At 57.6% G+C, this 21977-nt stretch overlaps 1 protein-coding gene across 4 annotated transcripts; it reads left to right on the top strand.

Annotated features, from left to right (window-relative positions):
• The first annotated feature begins 139 nt into the window (after positions 1-139).
• LOC148775907 (protein tweety homolog 2-like) lies at positions 140-13723 on the top strand. Of its 4 annotated transcripts, XM_088841811.1 has the most exons (10): positions 140-1864; positions 2396-2468; positions 6023-6092; positions 6577-6631; positions 7086-7185; positions 7393-7485; positions 8994-9136; positions 9783-9944; positions 10371-10449; positions 13587-13723. In XM_088841811.1, exons 2-9 carry the CDS (start codon positions 2397-2399, stop codon positions 10405-10407), a joined length of 732 nt encoding a protein of 243 aa, XP_088697937.1. In that variant the 5' UTR covers positions 140-1864; position 2396; the 3' UTR covers positions 10408-10449; positions 13587-13723. The 4 variants fall into 4 exon arrangements, with proteins under 4 accessions (XP_088697937.1, XP_088697936.1, XP_088697935.1 ...); XM_088841810.1 differs by lacking the exon at positions 13587-13723 and having other exon boundaries at positions 10371-10782; XM_088841809.1 differs by lacking the exon at positions 13587-13723 and having other exon boundaries at positions 1846-1864; positions 9783-9950; positions 10371-10781.
• Positions 13724-21977: the final 8254 nt, after the last annotated feature.

The raw sequence follows: 21977 nt of genomic DNA, 5'->3' as shown, positions 1-21977 counted from the left end.
GCTGTTGCGGAAACTAGACCTTGTCTGAAAGGTGGGGTGATCCTGACAGACTGGGCTTCCCTTCCCGGGTGGCGCTAATGGTAAAGAACCTGCCTGCAGTGCAGGAGATGTGGGTTCGATCCCTGGGTCAGGAAGATCCCCTGGAGGAGGAAATGGCAACCCACTCCAGGATTCTCGCCTGAGGAATCCCACGGGTAAAGGACTGGCAGGCTGCAGTCCACGGGGCCGCAGAGGGCCGGACACGACTGAGCGAATGAGCGCATCACTGATTAAGATCCAACCCAAGTCCCCTCCTCGCGCCACACCCTCTTCCTCTCCCGCTGGTTGACACCAGTCAACAAACTCCGGGGGGAAAGCGCTTTTCCTCTGGACCCTGAGGTCTCTGCCCAGAGCCCCTCTCAGGAGAGGTCAGAGACTTAGGGTTGTGCTTACCCCTCCCACCCCAGGAAGTCAGGGCTCAGAAACTGCTCAGCTGCGCCCCTCAGTCTCAGGTGAGAAAGCTCCCCGAGGTGCACCTGACCATCCCGATGCTTTCCCTGCCCTGTGGGGGCGGGGCCCTTGGAAAGCTAATGAACGATGGGGAGTCCTGACCTGTGGAGCCCTCCTTGGACTGTTTTTACCCCCAGAACTGGGTGGTTTAATCATCCCCTTGCCACTCCGAGCACTGGTTTACTCTACCAAGAGCATTGGCTTCCCACGCAGTGCTGGGTTTGGAATTTCTCTCGTTGTGAAGAACAGGAGCTACTCTTCCTTGCGTTGCGCCATTGTTAAAGACGCAGGCCTCTTAGGCGCTTTCTTAGATCCGTGGCTATGATCCCTCAAAACTATGATCCGTGGCATAGATCCGTCAGACCTCGCCTGGTCTGACACTGTGTGTGTCTTCTAGAAGCAACGAGAACCAGGGTCCAAATACATGCCTCCCAGGAGGCTGCCGAGAGATGGCTTAGACCTGCTCCGTCCATGGCGTGGCCACTGGTCACGTGTGGCTGTTGGAACAAAGGCTATGAGGGACTTCCCTGGCGGTCCAGTGGTTCAGACTCTGCACTTTTGCTGCAGGGGGCGCGGGTTCAACCCCTGGTTGAGGAAGATCCCGCATGGCCCACAGCAAAAGGTAAAGTAACTGAAAGGGTGGGCACGTGTATGTGTATAACTGCGTGGCTTTACTGTTCCCCCGAAACTGTCACATCGTTGCAGAGCAGCTATACTCCCGTGCACAGTAAACATTAAATCAAAAACTAAGGAAAAGGATACATACTGTACAACATGAGTATAGCCAGTCTTTTATAGTAACTATAGATGGAGTATAACCTTTAAAAATTGTGACTCATTTTTATACGCCTGTGACTTACATAATATTGTATTGCAACTATGCTTCAATTCTAAAGGGAGAAAAGAAAGTAAAAGGAGAAATTCGCTTCCTCGGTTGTATCAGCCATGTTTCACGTTCTCAGCCACGCGTAGGTAGCGGCAGAGAGTGGTCAGTGTGTAGGTGGTCCGTGTCCATCGCTGCAGAAAGTTCTAGGAGACAGTGCTGGTTCAGACACTCAGCCAGGGGAGGGAGGGTGACTCCTTTGGCCAGGCACAGGCCGCGGTGCAGCCCCCTGAACCCCAAGGGCTGTCCACCGTGCACACTGGGTTCTTGCTGTCTGGGGCAGGGCTGGCCCCCGGTCTCATCAGTGTAGCCACCGGCTATGGGCAGTTAGTCCCACGATCAGGCCAGCGGGCCAGGGGCCCCGGGCGGGCAGTGCTTCCCTGACCGCCGCTCCCGCTCCCTCTCCTACCTCCTGCTGTTCATCCTGGACCTGGTCCTGTGCCTCCTCACCTGCCTGGGTCTGGCCAAGCACTCCAGGTGCCTCCTGGCCTTGTGAGTAGCCTGCCTCTGGGTCTGGGGGAAGAGCTGGCCAAGCGTGGGGAGTGACGGTGCCGCCGTCCAGAGGGATGAGGGCCTGGGGGGCCGGGGGCATGTGGGCAGCAGGGGCAGCCTGACGCCCCCTCCCTCCCCCTCCTCAGCACCCGGCCCCGGGGTGGGGTTGGGGGCAGCAGCCACCATCCTGCCATCTGGACACCAAGCCAGGGGCAGGTTTCCCCGCTCCAGCCCCTGCCTCCTGGGCCTGACTGTCCTGCAGCTGAGCCGTTAGAGCCGCTCAGCTCGCGCCCTTGCTGCCATCTCTTCCCTTGGCGACCTGTGCCCCGGACATCGGTCCATTTCCCTCTGCCAGCAGTCAGTGGGGCGGTGTCAGGGCTCAGGCTGGGGCTGCCCTCGGGGCCACTGAGAACCAGGGGGGCCAAGGTCGTAGCCGAGAGGAAGGGCCCCGAAGGCTGGGGGATGGGCAGCCACCACGGGGCCCCCACCTGCCAGCCTCTGCCGGGACCCCACCGGCGGCTGCTTCTCTAGGATGCTCTGCTGCGGGGTGCTGGCCCTGCTCCTCAGCTGGACGTCCCTGGCTGCTGACGCTTTCACGGCCGTGGTGAGTTGAGGGCCGGGGGGGGTGCTGGGTGGTCTGCCCAGGTGGTCTTCGGTCTGGTGGTGCGTCGATGTGTCCCGTCCGGTATTCCCAGGGCAGGGCCAGCTTCTGGTCTCAGTCCCTAACCAAGAATCCGAGAGTCTGGGACTGAAAGGGGCTTGGCTCATCCCTTTTGATGGGGCCACAGGCCCCGGGAAAGGAAGAGGCTTGCCCCAGGGTCACGAGGCATTTGGGGGCAGAGCCAAGATAAGAGGCCTGAAGCCTGATCCTTTACCCACCCGCCACAGCCTGTGCGGCTGGGGACGAGGGACCAGGGGCCTCCTCTGGGTGTGAAGCGCTGAGCCCAGATGGTGGGACTGGGCGGGGCTCAAACCCCGTCCTGGAAGCGCCCCTGGGCCTCAGCGCGCACTCCAGGCCCTCTTCCCCAGCGTCCGGAAAGCGGAAGGTGGCCTCCCGTCCCCTGCGCTTGGACTCACACACACTGTCCGGTTCACAGTGCTGTGTGTTTCTAGTTGTGGCACCTTGAAATGTTAAAAGAACAAAGAGAAACAGACACACACACAGGGTGTGTGGAGTGTGGGCGGAAGCCAGCTAGGCAGGTCCGCTTGGTCTCTGGTGGACCAAACGCTCCAGAGGAGCTGTGTGCACAGCGTTCATTCATTCATCCGACGTTCGGCTACGTGGCTCTCGGGGGTGTGGGTGCCTGGAGATGGAAGAATCAGAAGAACGGGACGTTTCCTCTTAAGTTTCAGCTCATAGGCAGATCATCACAGCCCCATGTGGATCGACACAGTGGTGGTACAGGCTGTGTGTCTGTGTATGTGTGTGTTTGTGACAGAGGGGCAGATTTACGGGGATTTCAAAGAATCCCTTATCTGACTTAAGGGCCACAGAGCAAACCTGTGACCTGCGTCCATTCTGCCCTTTTGATCTGGGAGAAAAAAACCTGGGGGGGCTCCCACGGGAAGCCCTCTACCCAAACGCGTGCCTGGCCCAGTGATGGGGCCGGCTGGTGACCCTGGCCTCCACGATGTCCCCAGAATGCATGGACCCTGGTGCTGCTTGTCTGAGTAGCTCTGGGCAGAGCTTGTCCGGAAGAGGGAGGAGGTGGACCTCTGCTGCTTTGTCCCCCCTCCCCACATCACACAGTGAGTGAGCCCTGGGCAGGCAGGAGCCTACGTCCCCAGGGCTGGGGCCCCTCCAGGTACAGGGAAGAGCAGAGTAGGAGGGCCCAAGTGAAAGTCGCTCAGTCATGTCCGGCTCTTTGCCACCCTGTGGACGACTGTAGCCTGCCAGGTTCCTCAGTCCATGGGATTCTCCAGGCCAGGATATTGGAGTGGGTAGCATTCCCTTCTCCAGGGGCTTTTCCCAACCCAGGGATTGAATCCAGCTCTCCCGAATGGCAGGCGGATTCTTTACCGTCTGAGCCACTGGGAGGGCCCAGGTCACGGTCAAACGCATCCTGACGTCATCTGGAGCTAGGCGGGCTGAACAGGGTCCAGGGAGGGTGGCTGCTGGCCGAGGCCACTTGTTCAGGGACAAGAGTGAGCTCAGGGAAGCTTGCACACGGCGGGCCCTCCCCGGGCGCCTCCAGCTGGCCACCGCGGGCGCCCCTTCGGGAGCTGGCTCCTTCCCAGCGGGGTTTCCTCCCTCTCCGCAGGCTTCTGTGTTGCAGCTCCCAGCCGAGGGCCCCCCGGGCAGCCAGGGAGCTGCAGAGAAAAGTCATCTCCCTAATTCGATTAATCAGACCCTTGTGTGAGAGAGGGCGAGGGTGAGGCAGTGAATGGGCCTTTGACGGGGCTGCAGCTCCTGCTGCATTTTAATAGGAAGTGGGGCAGAAGGAGCCAGGCCCTCCGAGGCTGTTGTGGGGAGCTTTTGTGCAGCCACTGCCTCTGCCCACCCACCTGTTTTTCTGGGGCTACTCTTGTTTTTGTTTTTGAGAGCTGTGGGGCAGAGCGCCAACACTGTGGCCTCACCCCCTCCCTCCCCTGTCCCCCCAGAAAGGGTCTCCAGGAAGGAGCACTGCCCCCCAAAGAACGTGCCGGGGGGCTTCCCTGGTGGTCCAGTGGCTGAGACTCTGAGCTTCCGGTGCAGGGGACCTGGGTTCGATCCCTGGTCAGGGAGCTAGAACCCACACACCACAAATTGGAGTCCGCGAGCCCCAGCTAAAGATTGCGCGAACCGCAACTGAGACCCTGCACAGTTAAATGAATATTTTTTAGAAAGAACGTGATAAGGAGGCAGGTGGAAGCCGGGGAACTGAGCCCCGCCTGCTCGGCCACCCCGCTGTACAGTCCGGAGTGTGAGGCAAAGAGGAAAGCCAGCGCCCAAGGAGAAGGAGCGGGGAGAAGTGGCCTCTGGGAGAGGATGGCAGGTCACCAAGGTGCTCTGGCCACCAAGCATGCCCCCTGCCCGGCAGGGGCCCCCAGGAATGTTCCTGAATTTCCCCAGGCCTCATTTCCTCCTGTGTAGGATGGGCAGGAGAGCGGCACTTTCCGCGAAGGCTTGTTGAGGGGGCGAGACGGATCGGTGGGCCCCGAGGCGTGTGGTCAGTGTCCATCGGTTTGTTGTTGTCGTTCAGTCGCTCAGTCGTGTCCGACTCTTTGCGACCCCACGGACTGCGGTGCACCAGGCCTCCCTGCCCCTCACCATCTCCCGGAGTTCGCCCAAGTTCATGTCCGTTGAGTCGGTGATGCTATACGAACGTCCCATCCTCTGCCGCCATCTTCTCCTTTTGCCTTCAACCTTTCCCACTGGTCCGTTGGTTTTCTGCACGTTTATTCCCTTTCTAGGAGGGTCATGGGGTGACCTGAAAGGTGGGAGCCCCCCTCATCCCAGTGTCCCGCCGCACCCCCCAGGCCAGATCTGCGGAGGGCCTGGCTCAGAGGGCGGCGTCCTCGCAGCCACCTCTTCCAGGGCCCAGACCTTCCGCCACTCGGCCCCGTGGGCCCTTGGTGGTGCCCCGGCGTGGCCACAGCAGAGCCTGGAGCCTGCGTCCCCTCTCAGCCCTGTGCTCATCCTGGCCTCCCATCTTATCACAACAAGACCCGGACCCAAAAGCTCAGAGATGGACTCAGCACCTCTGTAACTCTTTAGGGAGAGATTCTGGGGCAAGCTTCATAGATGGACACCCCCCGAAGTGGGGGCGGGCTTGAGAGACTGGCAGACAAGGTGGTGGAGCAGATAACTCCAGAAAGTATCCCGTAGCATCCCCTTCCCTCACCTGCGTCCCTCCCAGGAGAGGCATTCAGAAATCAAAGGTAACAGCACAGAGTGCCTGCTGTCTGTCTGCCCGTCACTTTTCTGAGTACGCTGTGTGGATTGATTCATTAGGAGAAGGGCGTATCTCCTGTGTGATTGATGAAGACGCTGAGACCCAAGCTAAGCCCTTGTCTCTAAAGTTAAGAGAGCCAGGCAGGGGCAAAGCCAGGACCCACTTCAGGGAGGCTGGCCATTGACAGATCTTGCCCAGCTGGGTCTGAGCTGTGGGGTCCCCATGCTTGAGCTCCTGGGAGTGTGTGACTTTCCTCCACCCCTCCTGTTTCTCCCTGGCTCAGGGCACCAGCGACTTCTGCGCATCTCCAGACACCTTCATCCTGAACATCACAGAGGGCCAGGTCCGCCCCGGTAAGGATCTCAGCTGCTGTTGTCAGAGCCCCCTGGGATGCTCGGTCCAGGCCCGCGGTCAGCCAGACTGTGCCCCTGAGAAAAAGTGAAAGCGTGAGTCACTCAGTCATGTCCTACTCTTTGGGACCCCGTGGCCTGTAGCCCACCAGACTCCTCTGTCCATGGGATTCTCCAGGCAGGAATCCTGGAGTGGGTAGCCATTCCCTTCTCTGGGGCATCTTCCCCACCCAGGGGTCTCCCACACTGCAGGCGGATTCTTTGCCTTCTGAGCCACCAGGGAGGCCCAGACGGTGCCCTACTTTCCCTGTCAGTCCTGTGGTCACCCAGAGCCACCCCATCACTGTCCTTCAGGTCCCGCCGAACTAAGGGCCACGTCTTAGAAGCTGCCTCCTTCGGGAGCTCGGGGACGGGTCTGGCCAGGGAGGATGGATGAGCACGGGTCACGTGTGAGCTTCTGCCTGACTCCAGTGTCTGTGCCTTGCAGAGGTGACCGATAATACCTGTACTGCAGTCAGAGCACAAGCAGCCCCTTCCAGCAGGTACTGCTCCCCGGCCCAGCTCTAACCCTGCCCCCAGCGCCCCCCAGTGGTCAGCCGCAGCACTGACCAGGAAGGTGGAGGTGCCTGGCAGTTCCGTGCTGCTTTGGGGTCCTCTGCAGGGGGCTCTTGGTCAGCTTGCATGCCCATCCATCACCCTGGATGCTGGTTTCCGTGCAGAGGTTGTGCTTAAGTCTGGGGCGGGCCCCAGATTCTACATTTCTCACAAGGTTCCCAACCAGGACTCTGCGAGTAGCAGGAAGCAGGTGGACGGTGTAGCTCTCAGGAAGGCTGAGGGCTGAGGAAAAGTCTCCTGCCAGCAGGAAGGGCCGTCCCCGATCAGGGGTGTGACTGCAGCTGCAGACGATGGCACGGGGCGGGCGGCCGCAGGGGAAGCAGGCAGCAGGGGGCTCCTGGGAGTAAACCTCATGTGGGGCTGCGGTCTCTCCCGGCGCAGGCCCCAGGCCCTGGCCGTCTTCCAGCGCTCGCTGAGCGCCATGCAGATCCAGGTGGCAGGAGTGCCGCCGTTTGCCGTGCCGCGCTTCCCCACCGCAGAGGTGAGGCGGCCGGCCCTCCTCTCGGGGCGGGCTGGGGAGAGAAAGCGGGTCCCCTCCCTGTGCCGTCTAGCCCCTCCCTGTGGCTTTAGAGGCCCCTCTGCCAAAGCTGGAAGCTGCCGTCTGCGGTTTCGTCCCGAGCCCTCCCCGCTGCCCGCGCTCACTCTCTGCCTCTCGGTCTGTCCGCATGTCCGCCTCTTCCTGCTTCAGAAAGATCCGCTTGAAATCCAGCTCCTGCTCAACTCATCCGAGTCCGGCCTCCACCAGCTGACCACCTTGTTGGACTGCCGGGGGCAGCACAAGGTGCGGGGTGGCCCGGGGGGACAGGCGGAGGGTGAGGGGGCTCACCCCAGCAGGCCACATTGTCCCAGGGAGAAGCCAGCAGAGGCTGGGAGAGTGATTGCCTGACTCAGGGGATGGGGTGGGAGAGTGTCTGGCTTCTAGATCCTCTCCAGTGGCTGAGCCGGGGAGACGCAGAGAACAGTACCAGGGGGTGGGGATACGGAGAGTTGGGTCTGTTTCGGGGCACCCTGAGCTGCATGAGGAGGGCTGTTCCCTGGCGCACAGACCCCCAGCCATCTGGTCAGCCCATCCGGTTCCTGAGTCGCCAGTGGACATCCCGCTCTCATTGCCAGGGTGGTCTCTAGGAATCTGCAGTATCAGACATCCATGCCGGGAGCAAGCTGGGCGCATGTGAGCCCTCCTCGCCTCCAAAGCAGGAAGCCAGTGTATGTGGACAAGCTCTCACATCCCACGTGGATTTCGCGCGAACAGTCATGATAATGATCACGGCTGCAATTTACTGGGTCCCTGTCTTCCACCTCGTTCTGCGCACTGTACATCCGACATGTCGTTTAGTCCTCACTGTCAGACGGTGAAATACCTGATATTTCATGAGAAATGTTATAGGTAGCAATTTGTGTGTGAATTTGGATGGATGGATGGATAGACAGATGGACAGATGTATATATCTTTTTATCTATGAAGTAGCTTACCAGAGATTCCAGAGCTGTCGAGTCGAGGCCTTGGGTTTCCAACCCCGGCAGCCTGACTTGAGAGCTGAGAGCAGGGGGTGGCCCCAGTACCCTTCCTTCCTCCCCCATCTCCACTCCCCATCCCTCAGCGAGTGCTCACAACTGTACCCTCGGATCCACCCTGCTCCATCCGATTCTGTCCCCTCCACAGCCCCCGCCTTGGTCCAAGCACCTCTCTGCTCCCCTGGGTGACAGCCGTGGCCTCCTAACCACTCCCCACTGTCTCCCACCCTCTCACCACCTTTCATACACGGCAGCCAGAGCAGCCTTTTAAAAACCGGATTGGATCACAGCATTCCGTCCCCAAGCCCACCCATGTCTTCCCATCACCTTGCGTTATATTCAAGCTCCTCCTCGCCTGCACTGTGAGGTCCAGCATGACCTGGCGCCGTCTTGTGTGTCTTCACCTGACCTCTCCGTCCTTCCTGAACACGCCGAGCCTGGCCCCTTTGCCTCAGAGGCTGCAGGCTCGCTCCGCTTCCCTGCTGTCCTGGCCTCAGATTAAATGCCCTCTGCCCTCTGACTCCCCCACCCGCAAGCTCGTCATCTGTCCTGTTCCGAGCCCAGCACACAGTCGGTATTTTCAGCAAATGCGTAGAGAGAGAACCAAGAAGCACCCCGTGTTGGGGTCCCGAACGTGGGCCCTTCGTGGGTATACACTGTGCCTGGGATGGGGGAGGGGAGCCCAGGCTGGGAGAGAGGGGCTTCCAGAGACCAGCTGGGACCCCCGGCACTGCCGCTCTCCCCTGCAGCTGCGTGTCCCTCTTCCTCCTCCAGGACTACCTGGACGCCCTCGCCGGCATCTGCTACGACGGCCTCGAGGGCCTGCTGTACCTCGGCCTCTTCTCCCTCCTGGCTGCCCTGGCCTTTTCCGTCATGATCTGCCTGGGACTGGGGGCACGGAAGCACTGTGCCACCAGGTGGGCTTCCTGGGGAAGGAGGCGGGAGGCTCTGCTCTCCGGCTGAGCTGAGAACTGAAAGCCTGGGGTGGAGAAGGGCAGCAGGGGGACCGGGCATTCAACCCCAACAGGCTGGCTGGGTTTCTGCTGCAGTGTCCCTGAAAGTCCAGGCAGGACTCCAGAAGGAGATTGGAGGGGCCCAGAGCAGGGCCAAGGATGATGAGGGCATCGTGCCACAGCCTGGCCTCCTTAGCTTGTCCCCTCTTCCTCTGCAGGAGTTGGCGGGGTGATGCTGCTGCAGGGAGGGGTGCCCCCAGAATACCGGAAGGAACAGATTGTAGCGCTGTTGCCAGGGCACCTATAGTCTCACAGAGGAGACAGACATGAGAGCGTTTCAGTGTCTCGAGAAAAGGAGTAAGGGTAGGGAGGGTTAGTGGGCAGGTGGTCAGCAGGGTGGACTGCCTGGAGGAAGTGGGTGTGCAGTTGGGAACGGAGCAGAGTAATATGTGTAAGGCAGGGCTGAAGACCATACTTTCAGAGAACCTCAAGGAGACACCTGCAGCCAAGGGGGAGTCCTGGGAGGAAAGATTGGGAAGTGGGTCGGGACCCCACTGCCTGGACCCCCCACCCCCCGCCCCTCACGGCCGTGTCCTGCGTGTCATCCTAGGGACAGGGACTATGACGACATCAACGACCCCTTCAACCCCCAGGCCCGGCGCATCACCGCCCACAACCCGCCTCGGGGGCAGCTTCGCAGCTTCTACAGCTACAGAAGCGGCCTGGGCAGCCTGCACCCGGCCCAGACCATCTCCAACGCCCCCGTCTCAGAGTACATGTACGGCGGGGCTCCCGGGGCCTCCCCACAACATGCCAGGCTGGGGCGGTGGCACTTTTCCTGGCCTTCGGGGAGCTGGGTCTGCGGGTGGGGGCATGTTTGGGTCCAGGGGACCACGGCCGGGGAGGAAGGGTCCGAAGCCACTGGTCCCCTGGCTGCAGTCAGGACACCTGAGTGCGGGCCACCCCCCGCAACCCCAGAGCATCTTATGCTGGAGGAAGAGCCCCTGCAGGTGTCAGGGCCTTTGCCTCAAGCCGCGTTTCCCCTGGCCCCATCACCCGCTCTCTGCTGCTTCTCCCTCCCCTCTGTCCGTGGTCCGATCCCATCTCCCTTATGCACACCCTGGGACCCTCCTGCAGAAACCCAGGCACACACCTGTGTTCCCTCCCTGAGCGCTCCTCACCCCTGTCAACCCCACAGGAACCAAGCCGCGCTGTTCGGCGGGAACCTGCGCTAGGAGAACGTGCCGCTCATCGGAAGAGGATCCCCTCCACCCACGGTAAGTTGGGCTCCCCAGGCCAAGGCACAAACCCTGCCGGGGAGGGGGCCAGTTAAAGAGAAAGCTTCCTGGGAACCCAGTGGATCCCTCCCACAGAGGTAGAAAAGAACAAGAACGAAACGGTTTTGTTATTGGATAAGCATTGAACCAGACTGCCGGTACGTCCCTGGAGGTCCAGTGGTTAAGACTCCGAGCTCCCACTGCAGAGGGTGCAGGTTCGATCCCTGATGGGGGAACTGAGATCCTGATGCCGCGTGGTGCAGCCAAGAAAACAGAAAACAAACAAAAATCAGCCTGGCATTTGTAAGAAAGAAGGGGGTCTGAGACAAGGTTGGACGTCTGCGTTCTTGAGCCAGGTGTCTGTCAGGTAGGGAGCCATCGCCTTCACTGGGCTTAGCAAGGCGTTTCACCTGGCTCATCCTGGTAGTTTGGAAGAAGACATTCAGGTGGTGAACCTGGAGCCCTGGTGCCCCAAGGACACAAGACTCTTGACGTAGACTTGGCTTTGAGAACCAGCTCAGGGTGTCCAGCGCTGTGCTGTTAGTGAAAAGCACAGCGCTGGACCCGGGAAGGAGAGCCGGGGACCCAGCCCATCTTCGGGAAGTGGGGTAATCTGCAGGGGGGAGACTCAGAAAGCTGCTGTAGTAAGTGCTGTACGGTGCGATGGGCCCTAGAGGGAGAAACAGTTCTTCGGGGCCTGAGGAGGTGACCTTTCAGCCTTACCTTGGAGCACTGGGTCTCCCCCACGGGCACTCGAGTTTGTTCCCCCAGAGGACATCTGGCCACAACTCAAGGGATCTTTGGGCTTCCCCCATGGCTCAGGTGGCAAAGATCCCACCTGCCAAGGCAGGAGACGTCAGAGACCTAGGTTCGATCCCTGGGTTGGGAAGATCCCCTGGAGGAGGAAATGGCAACCCACTCCAGTATTCTTGCTTGGAGAATCCCATGGACAAAAGAACCTGGTGGGTTACAATCTACGGGGTCCCAAAGATTCGGATACAACTGAGTGACTGCCACTTTCACTTTACCCTTAAAGGCATCTTTGGTTGTCACACCTGGCAGGGGGTGTTGGCAGGTGTTAGCGGGTGGAGGCCAGGGGCGCTGCTTGGCACAGGCCAGCCCCCCGCACGCAGGATGATCGGCCCCAAGTGTCCACAGTGTCCTGCTCAAGCCGACCCTCTGGCTCTCCTTGCCCGGCCCCACCTTGCTGTTTTTTTGCCCAGAGCACCTCCCTGCTGTCCTTTATAGACTGTGCTTGACCTGGGCCTTCCTCTCGCTCCTGGGAGCCCCAGGCAGGGACAGCAGCCTGTCCAGGCCTACTTCCAGAGTTGGCACCTTTGAAACCCCAAGCTGGCTTCCCTCTAACCCAGAAGAAGCCTCTCGGTTCCTGCTCCCTCCCGCCAGCTGCTGTGGCCCCAGGAATGCAGACTGATTTTCATATTGATCTCAGTACAACGTAATTAGGAGAAATCTGATGCTGTGACACATGAATTACTCAAGGCCCTGGAATGCCAACTGTAAATGAATTTCAGATTGCCTTCTGTTGTGAAAGATCAGGGCCACTCTCCCTGCCTTCAGCAGAGATAATCAGAAAAGTGACCTTATTTGCAAGGCTCAAGGGCAGAATAAACCTTCCCTCAGGAAGGACTGAAGGCAAAAGAAGAAGAGGCAGAGGATGAGATGGTTAGATAGCATCACCAACTCAATGGCCATGAACATGAGCAGAGTCCAGGAGATGGTGAAGTCTAGGGAACCTGGCGTGCTGCAGTCCATGGGGTCAGAAAGAGTGGGGCACGACTTAACAACTGAAGAACAACTGAAGTGCCTCTAGGTGTCCCCGGGAGGGCAAAATTGAGACCCAGTCAATCTTAAGGAGTTAAGGAGTCTCGGGCCCCCATCCCCCGCCCAGCCGGAAGCCTTTGTCCGGCTCCGGTGTGCGTGGTTCAGACCTGAACCCCTGGGGCCAGAGGACAGTCAGGTCCTGTAGATCATCGCTCCTCAGAGTCAGCAGACCAGCAGCACCTGGAGCTTGTTAGACGTGCAGACTCCCAGGTCATACATTTGACGGGAGATGCAATAACGTCAGAAGCCACATCCTTAACTTCTGAGCAGTAGCTGGCTAACATCTGCTGCGAACACTCAAACTTTGTGTTTCTCCGACTTGGCTGCACTGGGAGGAACTTATTATTAAAATATTAGAGGTGGCACTTTAAAAAAGCTTCATTTATGTATTCATTCATTTATGGCCACGCTGGGCCTGCACTGCTGGGTGCATTTCCTCTAGTTGCGGCGAGGGGGGCTGCTCCTCCTCACGGCGTGTGGGCCTCGTTGCGCTGCTTCTCTTACAGTGGAGCACTGTCCCTAGGGTGCACAGGATTAGTTGCTCCGTGGCCTGTGGGATCTTCCCAGACCAGGGATCAAGCCCCTGTTCCCTGCATTGGCTGGTGGATTCTTAACCACTGGACCCCAGGGAAGTCCCAAAAGACTTTATTTTATGTGTATTTTATCTCATTTAAAAAAGTACTGGTGGTTCCAAAAAAAATACTGGTGGGTACGGTCTGGGAATCCAGATGTTTTCAGAACCCTCCCCAGCCCCACCCCTGCAGTGTCTCTAATGCACAGCCAGGTTTGAGAAGCCCTGGGTTAGGGATCTTCCTGCTTTATATTAGGCCGTCCTTTCAATGTAAGAGCTGAGTCGTCTTAGGTCCATTGTGCAGATGGGGAGACTGAGGCAGGAGCAATTGGAGAAGCTCCTCCAAGGTCATAGGATGAGTAAGGTGCACGGCTGGGATTTGAGCCCGGCTCTCGGAGTCAGTGGGCCTGTGCCGTCAGCCTGCTCGCTCGGCGGGCTCCTTAGCGCGCGGGTGCATTAGGGAGGCTGGTCGGGTGTGCATCTTGAGTTCGGGAAGTGGATGTCCTGATGGCCCCAGGGTTGGAAGCCTCAGCAGACACGAAGCCTGCCCAGGCCAGCCCCACTGTCCTCCAATAACCCCCACGAGGCCTTGACGTTGAAACTCGGTGCCCAGCTGCCCTGGCTGGCCCAGCACCCCCAGAAGAGCTGGCGCTTCTGCTAGCACGGTGTCCGGTGTGACGGGCGACGTGTGACCCTGTCCTGACTGCCCCCTCCCCTCCCACAGTACTCGCCCAGCATGCGGGCCACCTACCTGTCCTGGCAGACGAACACCTGCGGCGCTACGGGAATGAGTTTCGAGCCTGACACGCTTCCCGGAGTTCCTGCCTCCTGGCTCTGTTTTGGTTTTTAACTAAGGCAAATGCAAGTGTGTTTCTTTAACAGAAATGAAAGGCATATAGAGAGACTGCAGGATCGGAAGGGTTCCCAGCTAGCGCCAGGGAGCGACTGGAGATTCAGGGAGAGTCAGCCTGGGGTTGGCTGTCATTCTCAGGCAGACAGAAGCCCCGTGAGCTGGACCAGCCCTCTCCCTCCGCTGACTCCCTCTCCATACCGGAAACACCCCCAGGTGCTTGGCCGTCCCTAAGGTATGAGCCTGGCTCAGTTCGCCCCTGACTGCCCCCCTCGCCAGGTGGGGAGGGGCAGCGACGAGGGGCTGGGTCAGGCTCAAGGGTCCGCTTGCCAGGACTCTGCCTCCTGCAGGCACAGCCGGAAGCCCAGGTGACCATTCTCGGGGTCACCTCTCCTCCTGGCTGCTCAGATGGGTACCATTTACCCACAGGTAAAGGCAGATGTTATGACCAACTTAGCATATTAAAAAGCAGAGACATTACTTTGGCAACTAAGCTCCATCTAGTCAAGGCTATGGTTTTTCCAGTGGTCATGTATGGATGTGAGAGTTGGACTGTGAAGAAAGCTGAGCGCCGAAGAATTGATGCTTTTGAACTGTGGTGCTGGAGAAGACTCTTGAGAGTCCCTTGGACTGCAAGGAGATCCAACCAGTCCATTCCAAAGGAGATCAATCCTGGTGTTCATCGGAAGGACTGATGCTAAAACTGAAACTGCAATACTTTAATCACCTCATGCAACGAGTTGACTCACTGGAAAAGACTCTGATGCTGGGAGGGATTGGGGGCGGGAGGAGACGGGGACGACAGAGAATGAGATGGCTGGATGGCATCGCCAGCTCAATGGACATGAATTTGAGTGAACTCCGGGAATTGGTGATGGACCGGGAGGCCTGGCGTGCTGTAATTCATGGGGTCACAAAGAGTCGGACACGACTGAGCGACTGAACTGAACTGAACTGAAAGGCAGATGGGATGATCAGGAGATGCTTTTTAAGGTGACATCCCTGATGAGACCAGACACTGTCCAACTCAGCCTCCCGGGGCCCAGTGGCCTCTTCCCAGGCCATGGAGGGAAGGCCTTGGCAGGTTCTGCCTATGAGGCCAGGAGCTCCAAGGCCTTGCAGCCTGGTGGGCTTCCAGGTGGCGGTGGCGGACCTGTCTTTTCTGCAACCTTCTGTCACCTCACCTCCATTCCAGAATCTCCGCTGTGAGTTTGCTCATGGCGGTAGGGGCGGTCTCAGGCATTCACCGACACTTTGAAAAAGCGACTCTCTTTCTTGCCAGTGTTCTAAAGATTCTTGATTATCCAAAGAATTGAAACTCATCCCACAAGCCAGTTTTTACAGCAGATGTAGGGCTGATCCCTCCCACCTGATTTGTCGACCAAAACAGAGGTCAGTGAGACACCCTGTCCCTGGCTGCCGGTTGGTGGGGATGTGTGTTCATCCCACCTGGACGGACGTATCTTGAGAGAATAAAGTCTCTAGGAGGGAAGTCTGAACGTGAACAGTCTGGTCCCGGAGACCGGCTGCACAGCCACATCAGCTCTCCCTGCTTCTGTCTCCAAGTAGGTCCTAAAGGTTTTAGCAAAATGGTGTCCTGATGTACAGATGGGCATCTGCCCTACCTCTCCCTCCATCCTGTCCCCACCCCTGAGCGGTACCCTGCTGGGTGAGGGAGGGGCCTGGGGAACAGGAAGAAGTAATGACCCACCACCCTCTCCGCTGAGGATCCAGCGTTAGCATCTTTGGCGCTTCCAACCTCCTGCCGACAAAGAGCGCACAGCCCGGGAGGCTCACAGCCTCCCACACCGAAGCAGGGGCATGGGGCAGCGTGGCTGTGGACCGGGGCACCGCTTCTGGTCAAAAGGCTGAACAGCAGAATGGTTCTCAGGCCCCAGCCAAGCCTCCCCAACTACAGGACCACCGGGCCGCCTGGACTCTTGTCTCCCCCATTCCCCTGTACATACGTGTACCGTGACCCCACCTTCGTGAGGCCGTGTCGCAGACAGGAACTCTGCAGCGTCGAGGTGGTGCTTCTTAACGTTCCTCGTGGGCCACTAGAGTTATTTTTAATGCATGTAAACTAAACTAGAATCCCTTGGGTTGTTCCTGGAGGAGCCAGGTGGGCACATCTCTGCTTAATACAGGCGCGCCCTCACCTGGGGAAGAAATAAACCACTGGTACCAAAACGCACGCTTTGTCCAACTTGCTCGGCTTCGGGAATGATGACGGCAACCGATGGCGCCTACTGGCTGGGTCATACTCCGGGAGGGGATCAGAGCGGGGTTGGGTGTTGAAAATAAAGAGAGACAGGGCCTCACCTTGCTGCTCTTCAGAATCAAAGTCGGGCCTCCTTTCTGCCTGAGTCTCCAAATCTCCCCTTGGAGGTGATTGCTTTTAGGGTCGCTGATAACTAGTGGCATTTATTGAGTAACCTCCAAAGTGCCAGGAACTGTCCCAAGTCATTTTGTAAATAGAAAAGCCAGAGGTGTGCAGAGAAAGGACTTAGCTGGTGCACGTGTCAGAGCCAGGAGTATGTACCTCACAGCCCGGGTGGGCACCTCTGGGCAGTGACACGGGCTTGGGGTGGGGTCACAGGGCGGGCCACCTCTCCCAGCTTGGCGGCAGGTCTTTGCTGCATCCTCTTCCAAAACTCTCCGCCTCCACGGGTTGCCTGTCTGCGCCCGGGCTCCCACGACACACAGAGCCCTTCAGTCCTTCCTTGCAGCATCTTGTGTGTCCGGCGAACACCCGAGCCAGCCTGGGAGGGCACCCCACCTGAGGCTGTTATTTACGCCGATTCCTCTGGAGCAGCTGATGGAGTGGTCCCCAGTGCACCATTGTGGGAATGAGGGATGGTATGGCTGCTTCAGATAACAGTATGGAGGTTTAAAAAAAATTTTTTTTAATTAGAAATTAATAAATTGTATTAAATAGAATTGCCGTATGACTCAGCAATTCCACTTCCCAAAAGAATTGAAAGAATGGTCTCAATACTTGTACCTCCATGTTTATAGCACCGTTAGTTACAATAGGAAAAAGTGGAAGCAACCTTAGTGTCCACTAATAGATGAACAGGTAAGTAAAATGTGCTCTGTCCACAATAGAATCTTACACAGTCTTAAAAAAGGAAGGAAAGCCTGACACCTGCTGCAACATGAATGAACCTAGAAAACATTCTGCCAAGTGAAATAAGTCACTTACAAAAAAAAAGAAAACTGTGATTCCACTGCTGCTGCGGCTGCTGCTCAGTCGCTTCAGTCTCATCTTTCTCTCTGCGACCCCATGGCCCGTAGCCCGCCAGGCTCCTCTGTCCGTGGGATCCTCCAGGCAAGACTGCTGGAGTGGGTTGCCATGCCCTCCTCCAGAGGATCTTTCCAACCCAGGGATCGAAGCAGCATCTCTTGCGTCTCCTGCGTTGGCAGATGGGTTCTTTACCACTAGCACCACCTGGGAAGGCCCATGATTCCACTTCTACAAGGTACTTAAAGTAGTCAGAATCATAGAGAGAGTAGGATTGTGCTTGCCAGGAATTCGGGGACGGGGAGTAGGGCCTTATTATTTAATGGGAACAGAGTTTCGATTTGCACAATGAAAAGAGCTCTGGGATAGATGGTGGTGATGGTTGTATAACAGTGTGAAGGTTCTTAGCACCACTGAACTGAGCAGTTAAAAATAGTTAAAGTGGTAGATTTTATGTGTACTTTATCACGATAAAACACGGGATAAAGAGGCGGGTGGGACAACATTGCAATAGACTGTGGACTGGCCTTGGGGATGGCCACGGCCAGGGGCTGCTCTCAGCAGAGAACTTCAGTTGCCGGGACTTCACTGGTGGTCCAGTGGCTAAGAGTCTGAGCCCCCAATGCAGGGGGCCCGTGTTCAATCCCTCGTCAGGGAACTAGATCCCACACGCTGCAACTGAAGATCCCACCTGCCACAATAAGGATGTGGCACGCCCAGATGAATAAGAATCTGGACGGTGATTAAAGTCACTGGGTCATTTAACGACAAAAATAAAAAGCTACCAGATCCGCTGTGATTAAGTGGAGATCCGGAAGACGCTGCCGTTTTTTAAAACTGGACCCTCGTTCTTACTTCTAATTATATGCTCTTGCTGGTTTCCCAGGGTGACTGAGACGGCCCGCCCATGGGTGCTGCCTGTTTTTCACTGAGCGGAGCTGCCCGCTGGCGGTTGGCAGCAAGCAGGCTTTCTGAGTGAGGGTGGGTGAGAAGCCTGCAGTAAGTCATCGCAATGACACGGGAAGGGAGGCTGCAGTTTTCCTTTGGACTTTTCTATTTCTCCTCTCCGCCCACTCCCCCCACCTCCCTGAGTGCAGGGAGCCTCAGCGTCCCAGAGCTGGAGGAGGGCTGAGGAGGGCATCAGTGACCACAGCCCCAGCCAGCCAGTGCCCCAGGGTGGAGCCGATCTGCTTCTTCCGGACGCTTTGTGTCTGAGTCGCCTCTGACCACACAAAGCCGGTTCAATGGGGGCTTTCAGACGCTCCTGCGCCCAGCCCCCATCACTCGGAGGGACTCCTCGGCTCAGAGAAACTGGTGGCAGGAGTCCAGGGGACAGCTGATGGCAGCGGTCACCATGGGCTTGCCTTTGGTTGGTGCCGTTGGGCATAGCGCCATCTCAAGGGGAATTCTGTTGCGCCGGCCAGGTAGTGGTGAAGCACATTTACGGAGAAGCTGGGGAGCCTGAGGGAGGGATGTTTGCTTTCCTCCTGTCCTTTGGCAGAATCCCCAGAAGCTGGCCAGGAACCTACAGTGCCTCTCAGATCCCCACAGACTGGCAGTAAACTCGTCTCTCCCTGCAGGGACCCCCCAAAATGCCTTTCTTCCATGACAACCGCCTCCCCCCGGCTCACACTACTGCCCTCCCCTTCAATCTGGAATCATCTCCCCTCTTCTTCCCCGCTGCAGCACATAACCATTTGTCAAGGCTCCATTCCAACCCCAAATCCCACTTCTTGTATGACACGTGGTCCACCCAGGTCCAGATCTCCAACAGCCATCTCTGAACTCAAGTTAGCTCCCCGGCCGTGGGAGGCACAGAGCTGACTTCCGTGCAGGTTCTGTGGTCAGCTCCCTCCTGGGCACACCGCCAGGTCAGCTCCGCTGTCCTCCCAGTTATCCTGAGTACTGCGACTGCCCCCTCCCTTGGCCAATGAGGATTGTTGAGTCTGGTGGCTCAGACGGTAAAGGATCCACCTGGGTTCTTTACCAGGAGACCCTGGGTCCTGAAGATCCCTGGGTCGGGAAGATCCTCTGGAGAAGGGAATGGCTATTGCTCCACTATTGCTGCCTGGAGAATCCCAAGGACAGAGGAGCCGGGCGGGCTACAGTCCATAGGATCACGGAGAGTCGGACACGACCAAGCGACTAACACACACACACAAGGGACTAAGCATGAGTCAGAAAAGGAAAGCAACTGCCCAACATCACTTGGTTAGTGAACAGCCAAGCGAGTGAGTGAAAGTTGCTCAGTCGGTCTGACTCTTTGCGACACCACGGATCGTAGCCCACCAGACTCCTCTGTCCATGGGATTTTCCAGGCAATACTGGAGTCGCTTGCCATTCCCTTCTCCAGGGGATCTTCCTGTCACAGGGATTGAAGCCAAGTCTCCTGCATGTAGGCAGATTCTTTACCATCTGAGCCCCTGGCTGGGATTCAAACCCATGTTTTCTAGCCCCACATCCGGTTCTTTTAGTTTACATTATTTCACCTCATTGTCTTACCTAAGGAGAAATTTCATTTTATTCGTTCATTCATCGGCAACCAAGAGCTACGCTGTGGAAACACCCAGCCCCTACCTTATAGGAGTTTCCTTCCTGGTCGAGTGGTTCAGACTTAAGCTTATTATTGAGAAGCGCAGGAGCCAGCTCCGAGACTCGGGGGCTTCCCCAGCCGCAGCAGGAACCGACCGAGGTTAAGGGGCGGACGCGGGGAGGATGTCCGCGGCTGAAGAGAAGACTGGAGAGTGAAAGGGAGCCCCAGAGGGTGAGAAACACCTCTAGTGCAAGAAGCTCCTCGTGGGGCGTCCTTCCGGGCTAGCTCTGCCGGATGATGGACCCCGGGGACCAGCGCTCCTAGGGTCCCCCGCCCATCAGTCCTCGCTGCCCTCGATGTTCCCGGAGTCCCAGGACCCAGCAAGTTCCAAACACCCTGCCTCCTGCACCGCTTGCGGCCAGTTCGGTCCTGATGCGAGCCGGCTCCTGGTGGGGGGATGGGAGACCTAAAGGGTTTACAGCCCCTGGGATCGAAAATACAGCCTGGGGCTGGGGTGGTGGGCGGCCCGGCTCGGTGAAGAGGAGAGCTTTCCGCTAAGAGCGGAGGGAAGGGCGTTAGAGTTACTGAGCCCCTCTGCAGGGGCCGGTCCTCTGCAACGTTGCACCTGTTCCTGAACCCCCAGTGGGTATCCGGATGCCCTCTGGGTATCGTGCTGAAGGTCACACGGAGGGTTAGCTCCTTCTTCCTGCAACAAGTTCACGGTTTCTCACGGTCTCCTGAACCACACAAGTGCATTCTTCTCCCAGCTTTCAAACCAGTGTTTCCCTCTTCCATCGTGAGGTTGCTGGACTTTTTCACATCAGAAGAGGAGGAGCAGGGGAGCGTCCTGGCAGATTGGGGTCACATCGCACGTTCCGCATGTGACAAAGGGAGGAGAGGGCCCCCCTCTGTGCCAGGCACTGGGGATGGGAGTGAATAGAAGACCACAGTCTTCTAATTAGGAATCGTTACTCTCATGGACTGTCATTATTAATGGATATTCGTTGTTGTTGTTGTTTAGGCACTAAATTGTGTCTGACTGTTTTGTGACCCATGGACTGTAGCCCGCCATACACCTCTGTCCGTGCGATTTTCCAGGCAAGAATACTGGAGTTGCCTTTTCCTTCTCCAGGGGATCTTCCTCACCCAGGGATCTAACCCACATCCCTTGCATTGGCTGGTGGATTCTTTACCACTGAGTCTCTAGGGAAGCCCAGTGACTATTAGCACCACATCAAAAAAAAAAAAAAAAGAGCATAGTCTTGGCTCAAGGGGACAGTGCTGTAGTGGGCAGAGCAGGGAAACACAGGCCCACATCACCCTCCAGGTCTGGGGACCTCCTCCCACCTCTGGCTGTCTTCATTCTCCACCTCTTGGAGCTCATCCCAGGTTGACCCCAGTGTGGAGCAGAGGAAGGAATTCCCAGGGAAATCAGCCACTTTTGAAGGCGAGTGAGTCCCTTAAGACTGCAAGTTCTAGAAGTTGCATAGACGGAAGAAAGAGGGCAGGAAGTCCCTCCCCCTCCAGTCCTTCGTCCAGCCAGACACTGCACAAAGACTGGAGACTGCCCCAGGGACAAGAAGGAGAGGCCTGGTCACCTTTGTAACTCCAGGAGTCCAGCGGTGGGGAAGGCGGCCACCCTCCACTCTCCTGCCCGTGAAGCTCCTACACTGACCTTCTCAGTCACCCCCACCAGTCCCTCATCTCTCCTTTCCCTGAAGCTAAAGGAGGTTCTTTCCAGGAATCACTTCGCTCATTATCACTGCACAAGCCGAGTGTTCTCTTTATGTTTGGTGAAGGTTCTGATCTGACTGCCCCAGGACGTCGGAGGTGGTTGCATATTTGGCATTCAGATCAGCATGTCTCTAATTCCACGTGGTCTTGTGTTTGAGATGCTTGTGGGACTGAAGTTCCCACGGGTGGCATCTCCTCCCCCAAAGCCCCAGAGGGCAGTGAGGCGGCTCCTGCCTCCCCTGGAAGCCCCCTTTGCAGACAGCCTTACTCAGGCGCTGCTTGGCGCAGCCCAGCCTGTGAGACTTGTCTCGCCAGGGTGGGGAGAGACCTCCTGAGACCACCCCCCCAGCTCTGACCTCACCATTCATCTTCATGCTCCACCAGCTTGTGAGAAAGAGCCCGCTCTGGGTCCTTGAATGAATGAGCTGTCTTCCCATCACCCAGCCAGCCTGTAAATGTCCCTCCTGTCTGCCTCCAGATAGAAAACAATGCCTCTGTTCTCGCTCCTGGCTTGGCCTTGGGAAGCACCAAGAAGGAAAGCAAAGCTGTTAAAAATATGATCTGGGCTAAAGAGGCTATTTCCTAGGCTTTCCTCATGCTCTTAAGATCCCTTGTGTCCCCGAGGAGCTGGCTGTCTCATGGCAGTTGTCTCTTCACAGAGGGAGAGATAAGCAGCCTGTAGTTAGCAGCGCCTGGCAGTCCTTGGGGCACGAGGGTTGGGAGGTGGAGGGGCGGGGGCGCAGGTGCAGCCCTG

This window comes from Moschus berezovskii, chromosome 12 (assembly GCF_049115385.1).
Source record: "Moschus berezovskii isolate FMDL1 chromosome 12, NW_MosBer_1.0, whole genome shotgun sequence".
Classification (NCBI taxonomy): Eukaryota; Metazoa; Chordata; class Mammalia; order Artiodactyla; family Moschidae; genus Moschus; species Moschus berezovskii.
Note: the sequence above shows the minus strand (reverse complement) of the source record. Positions and strands in the feature narration are given on the sequence as shown.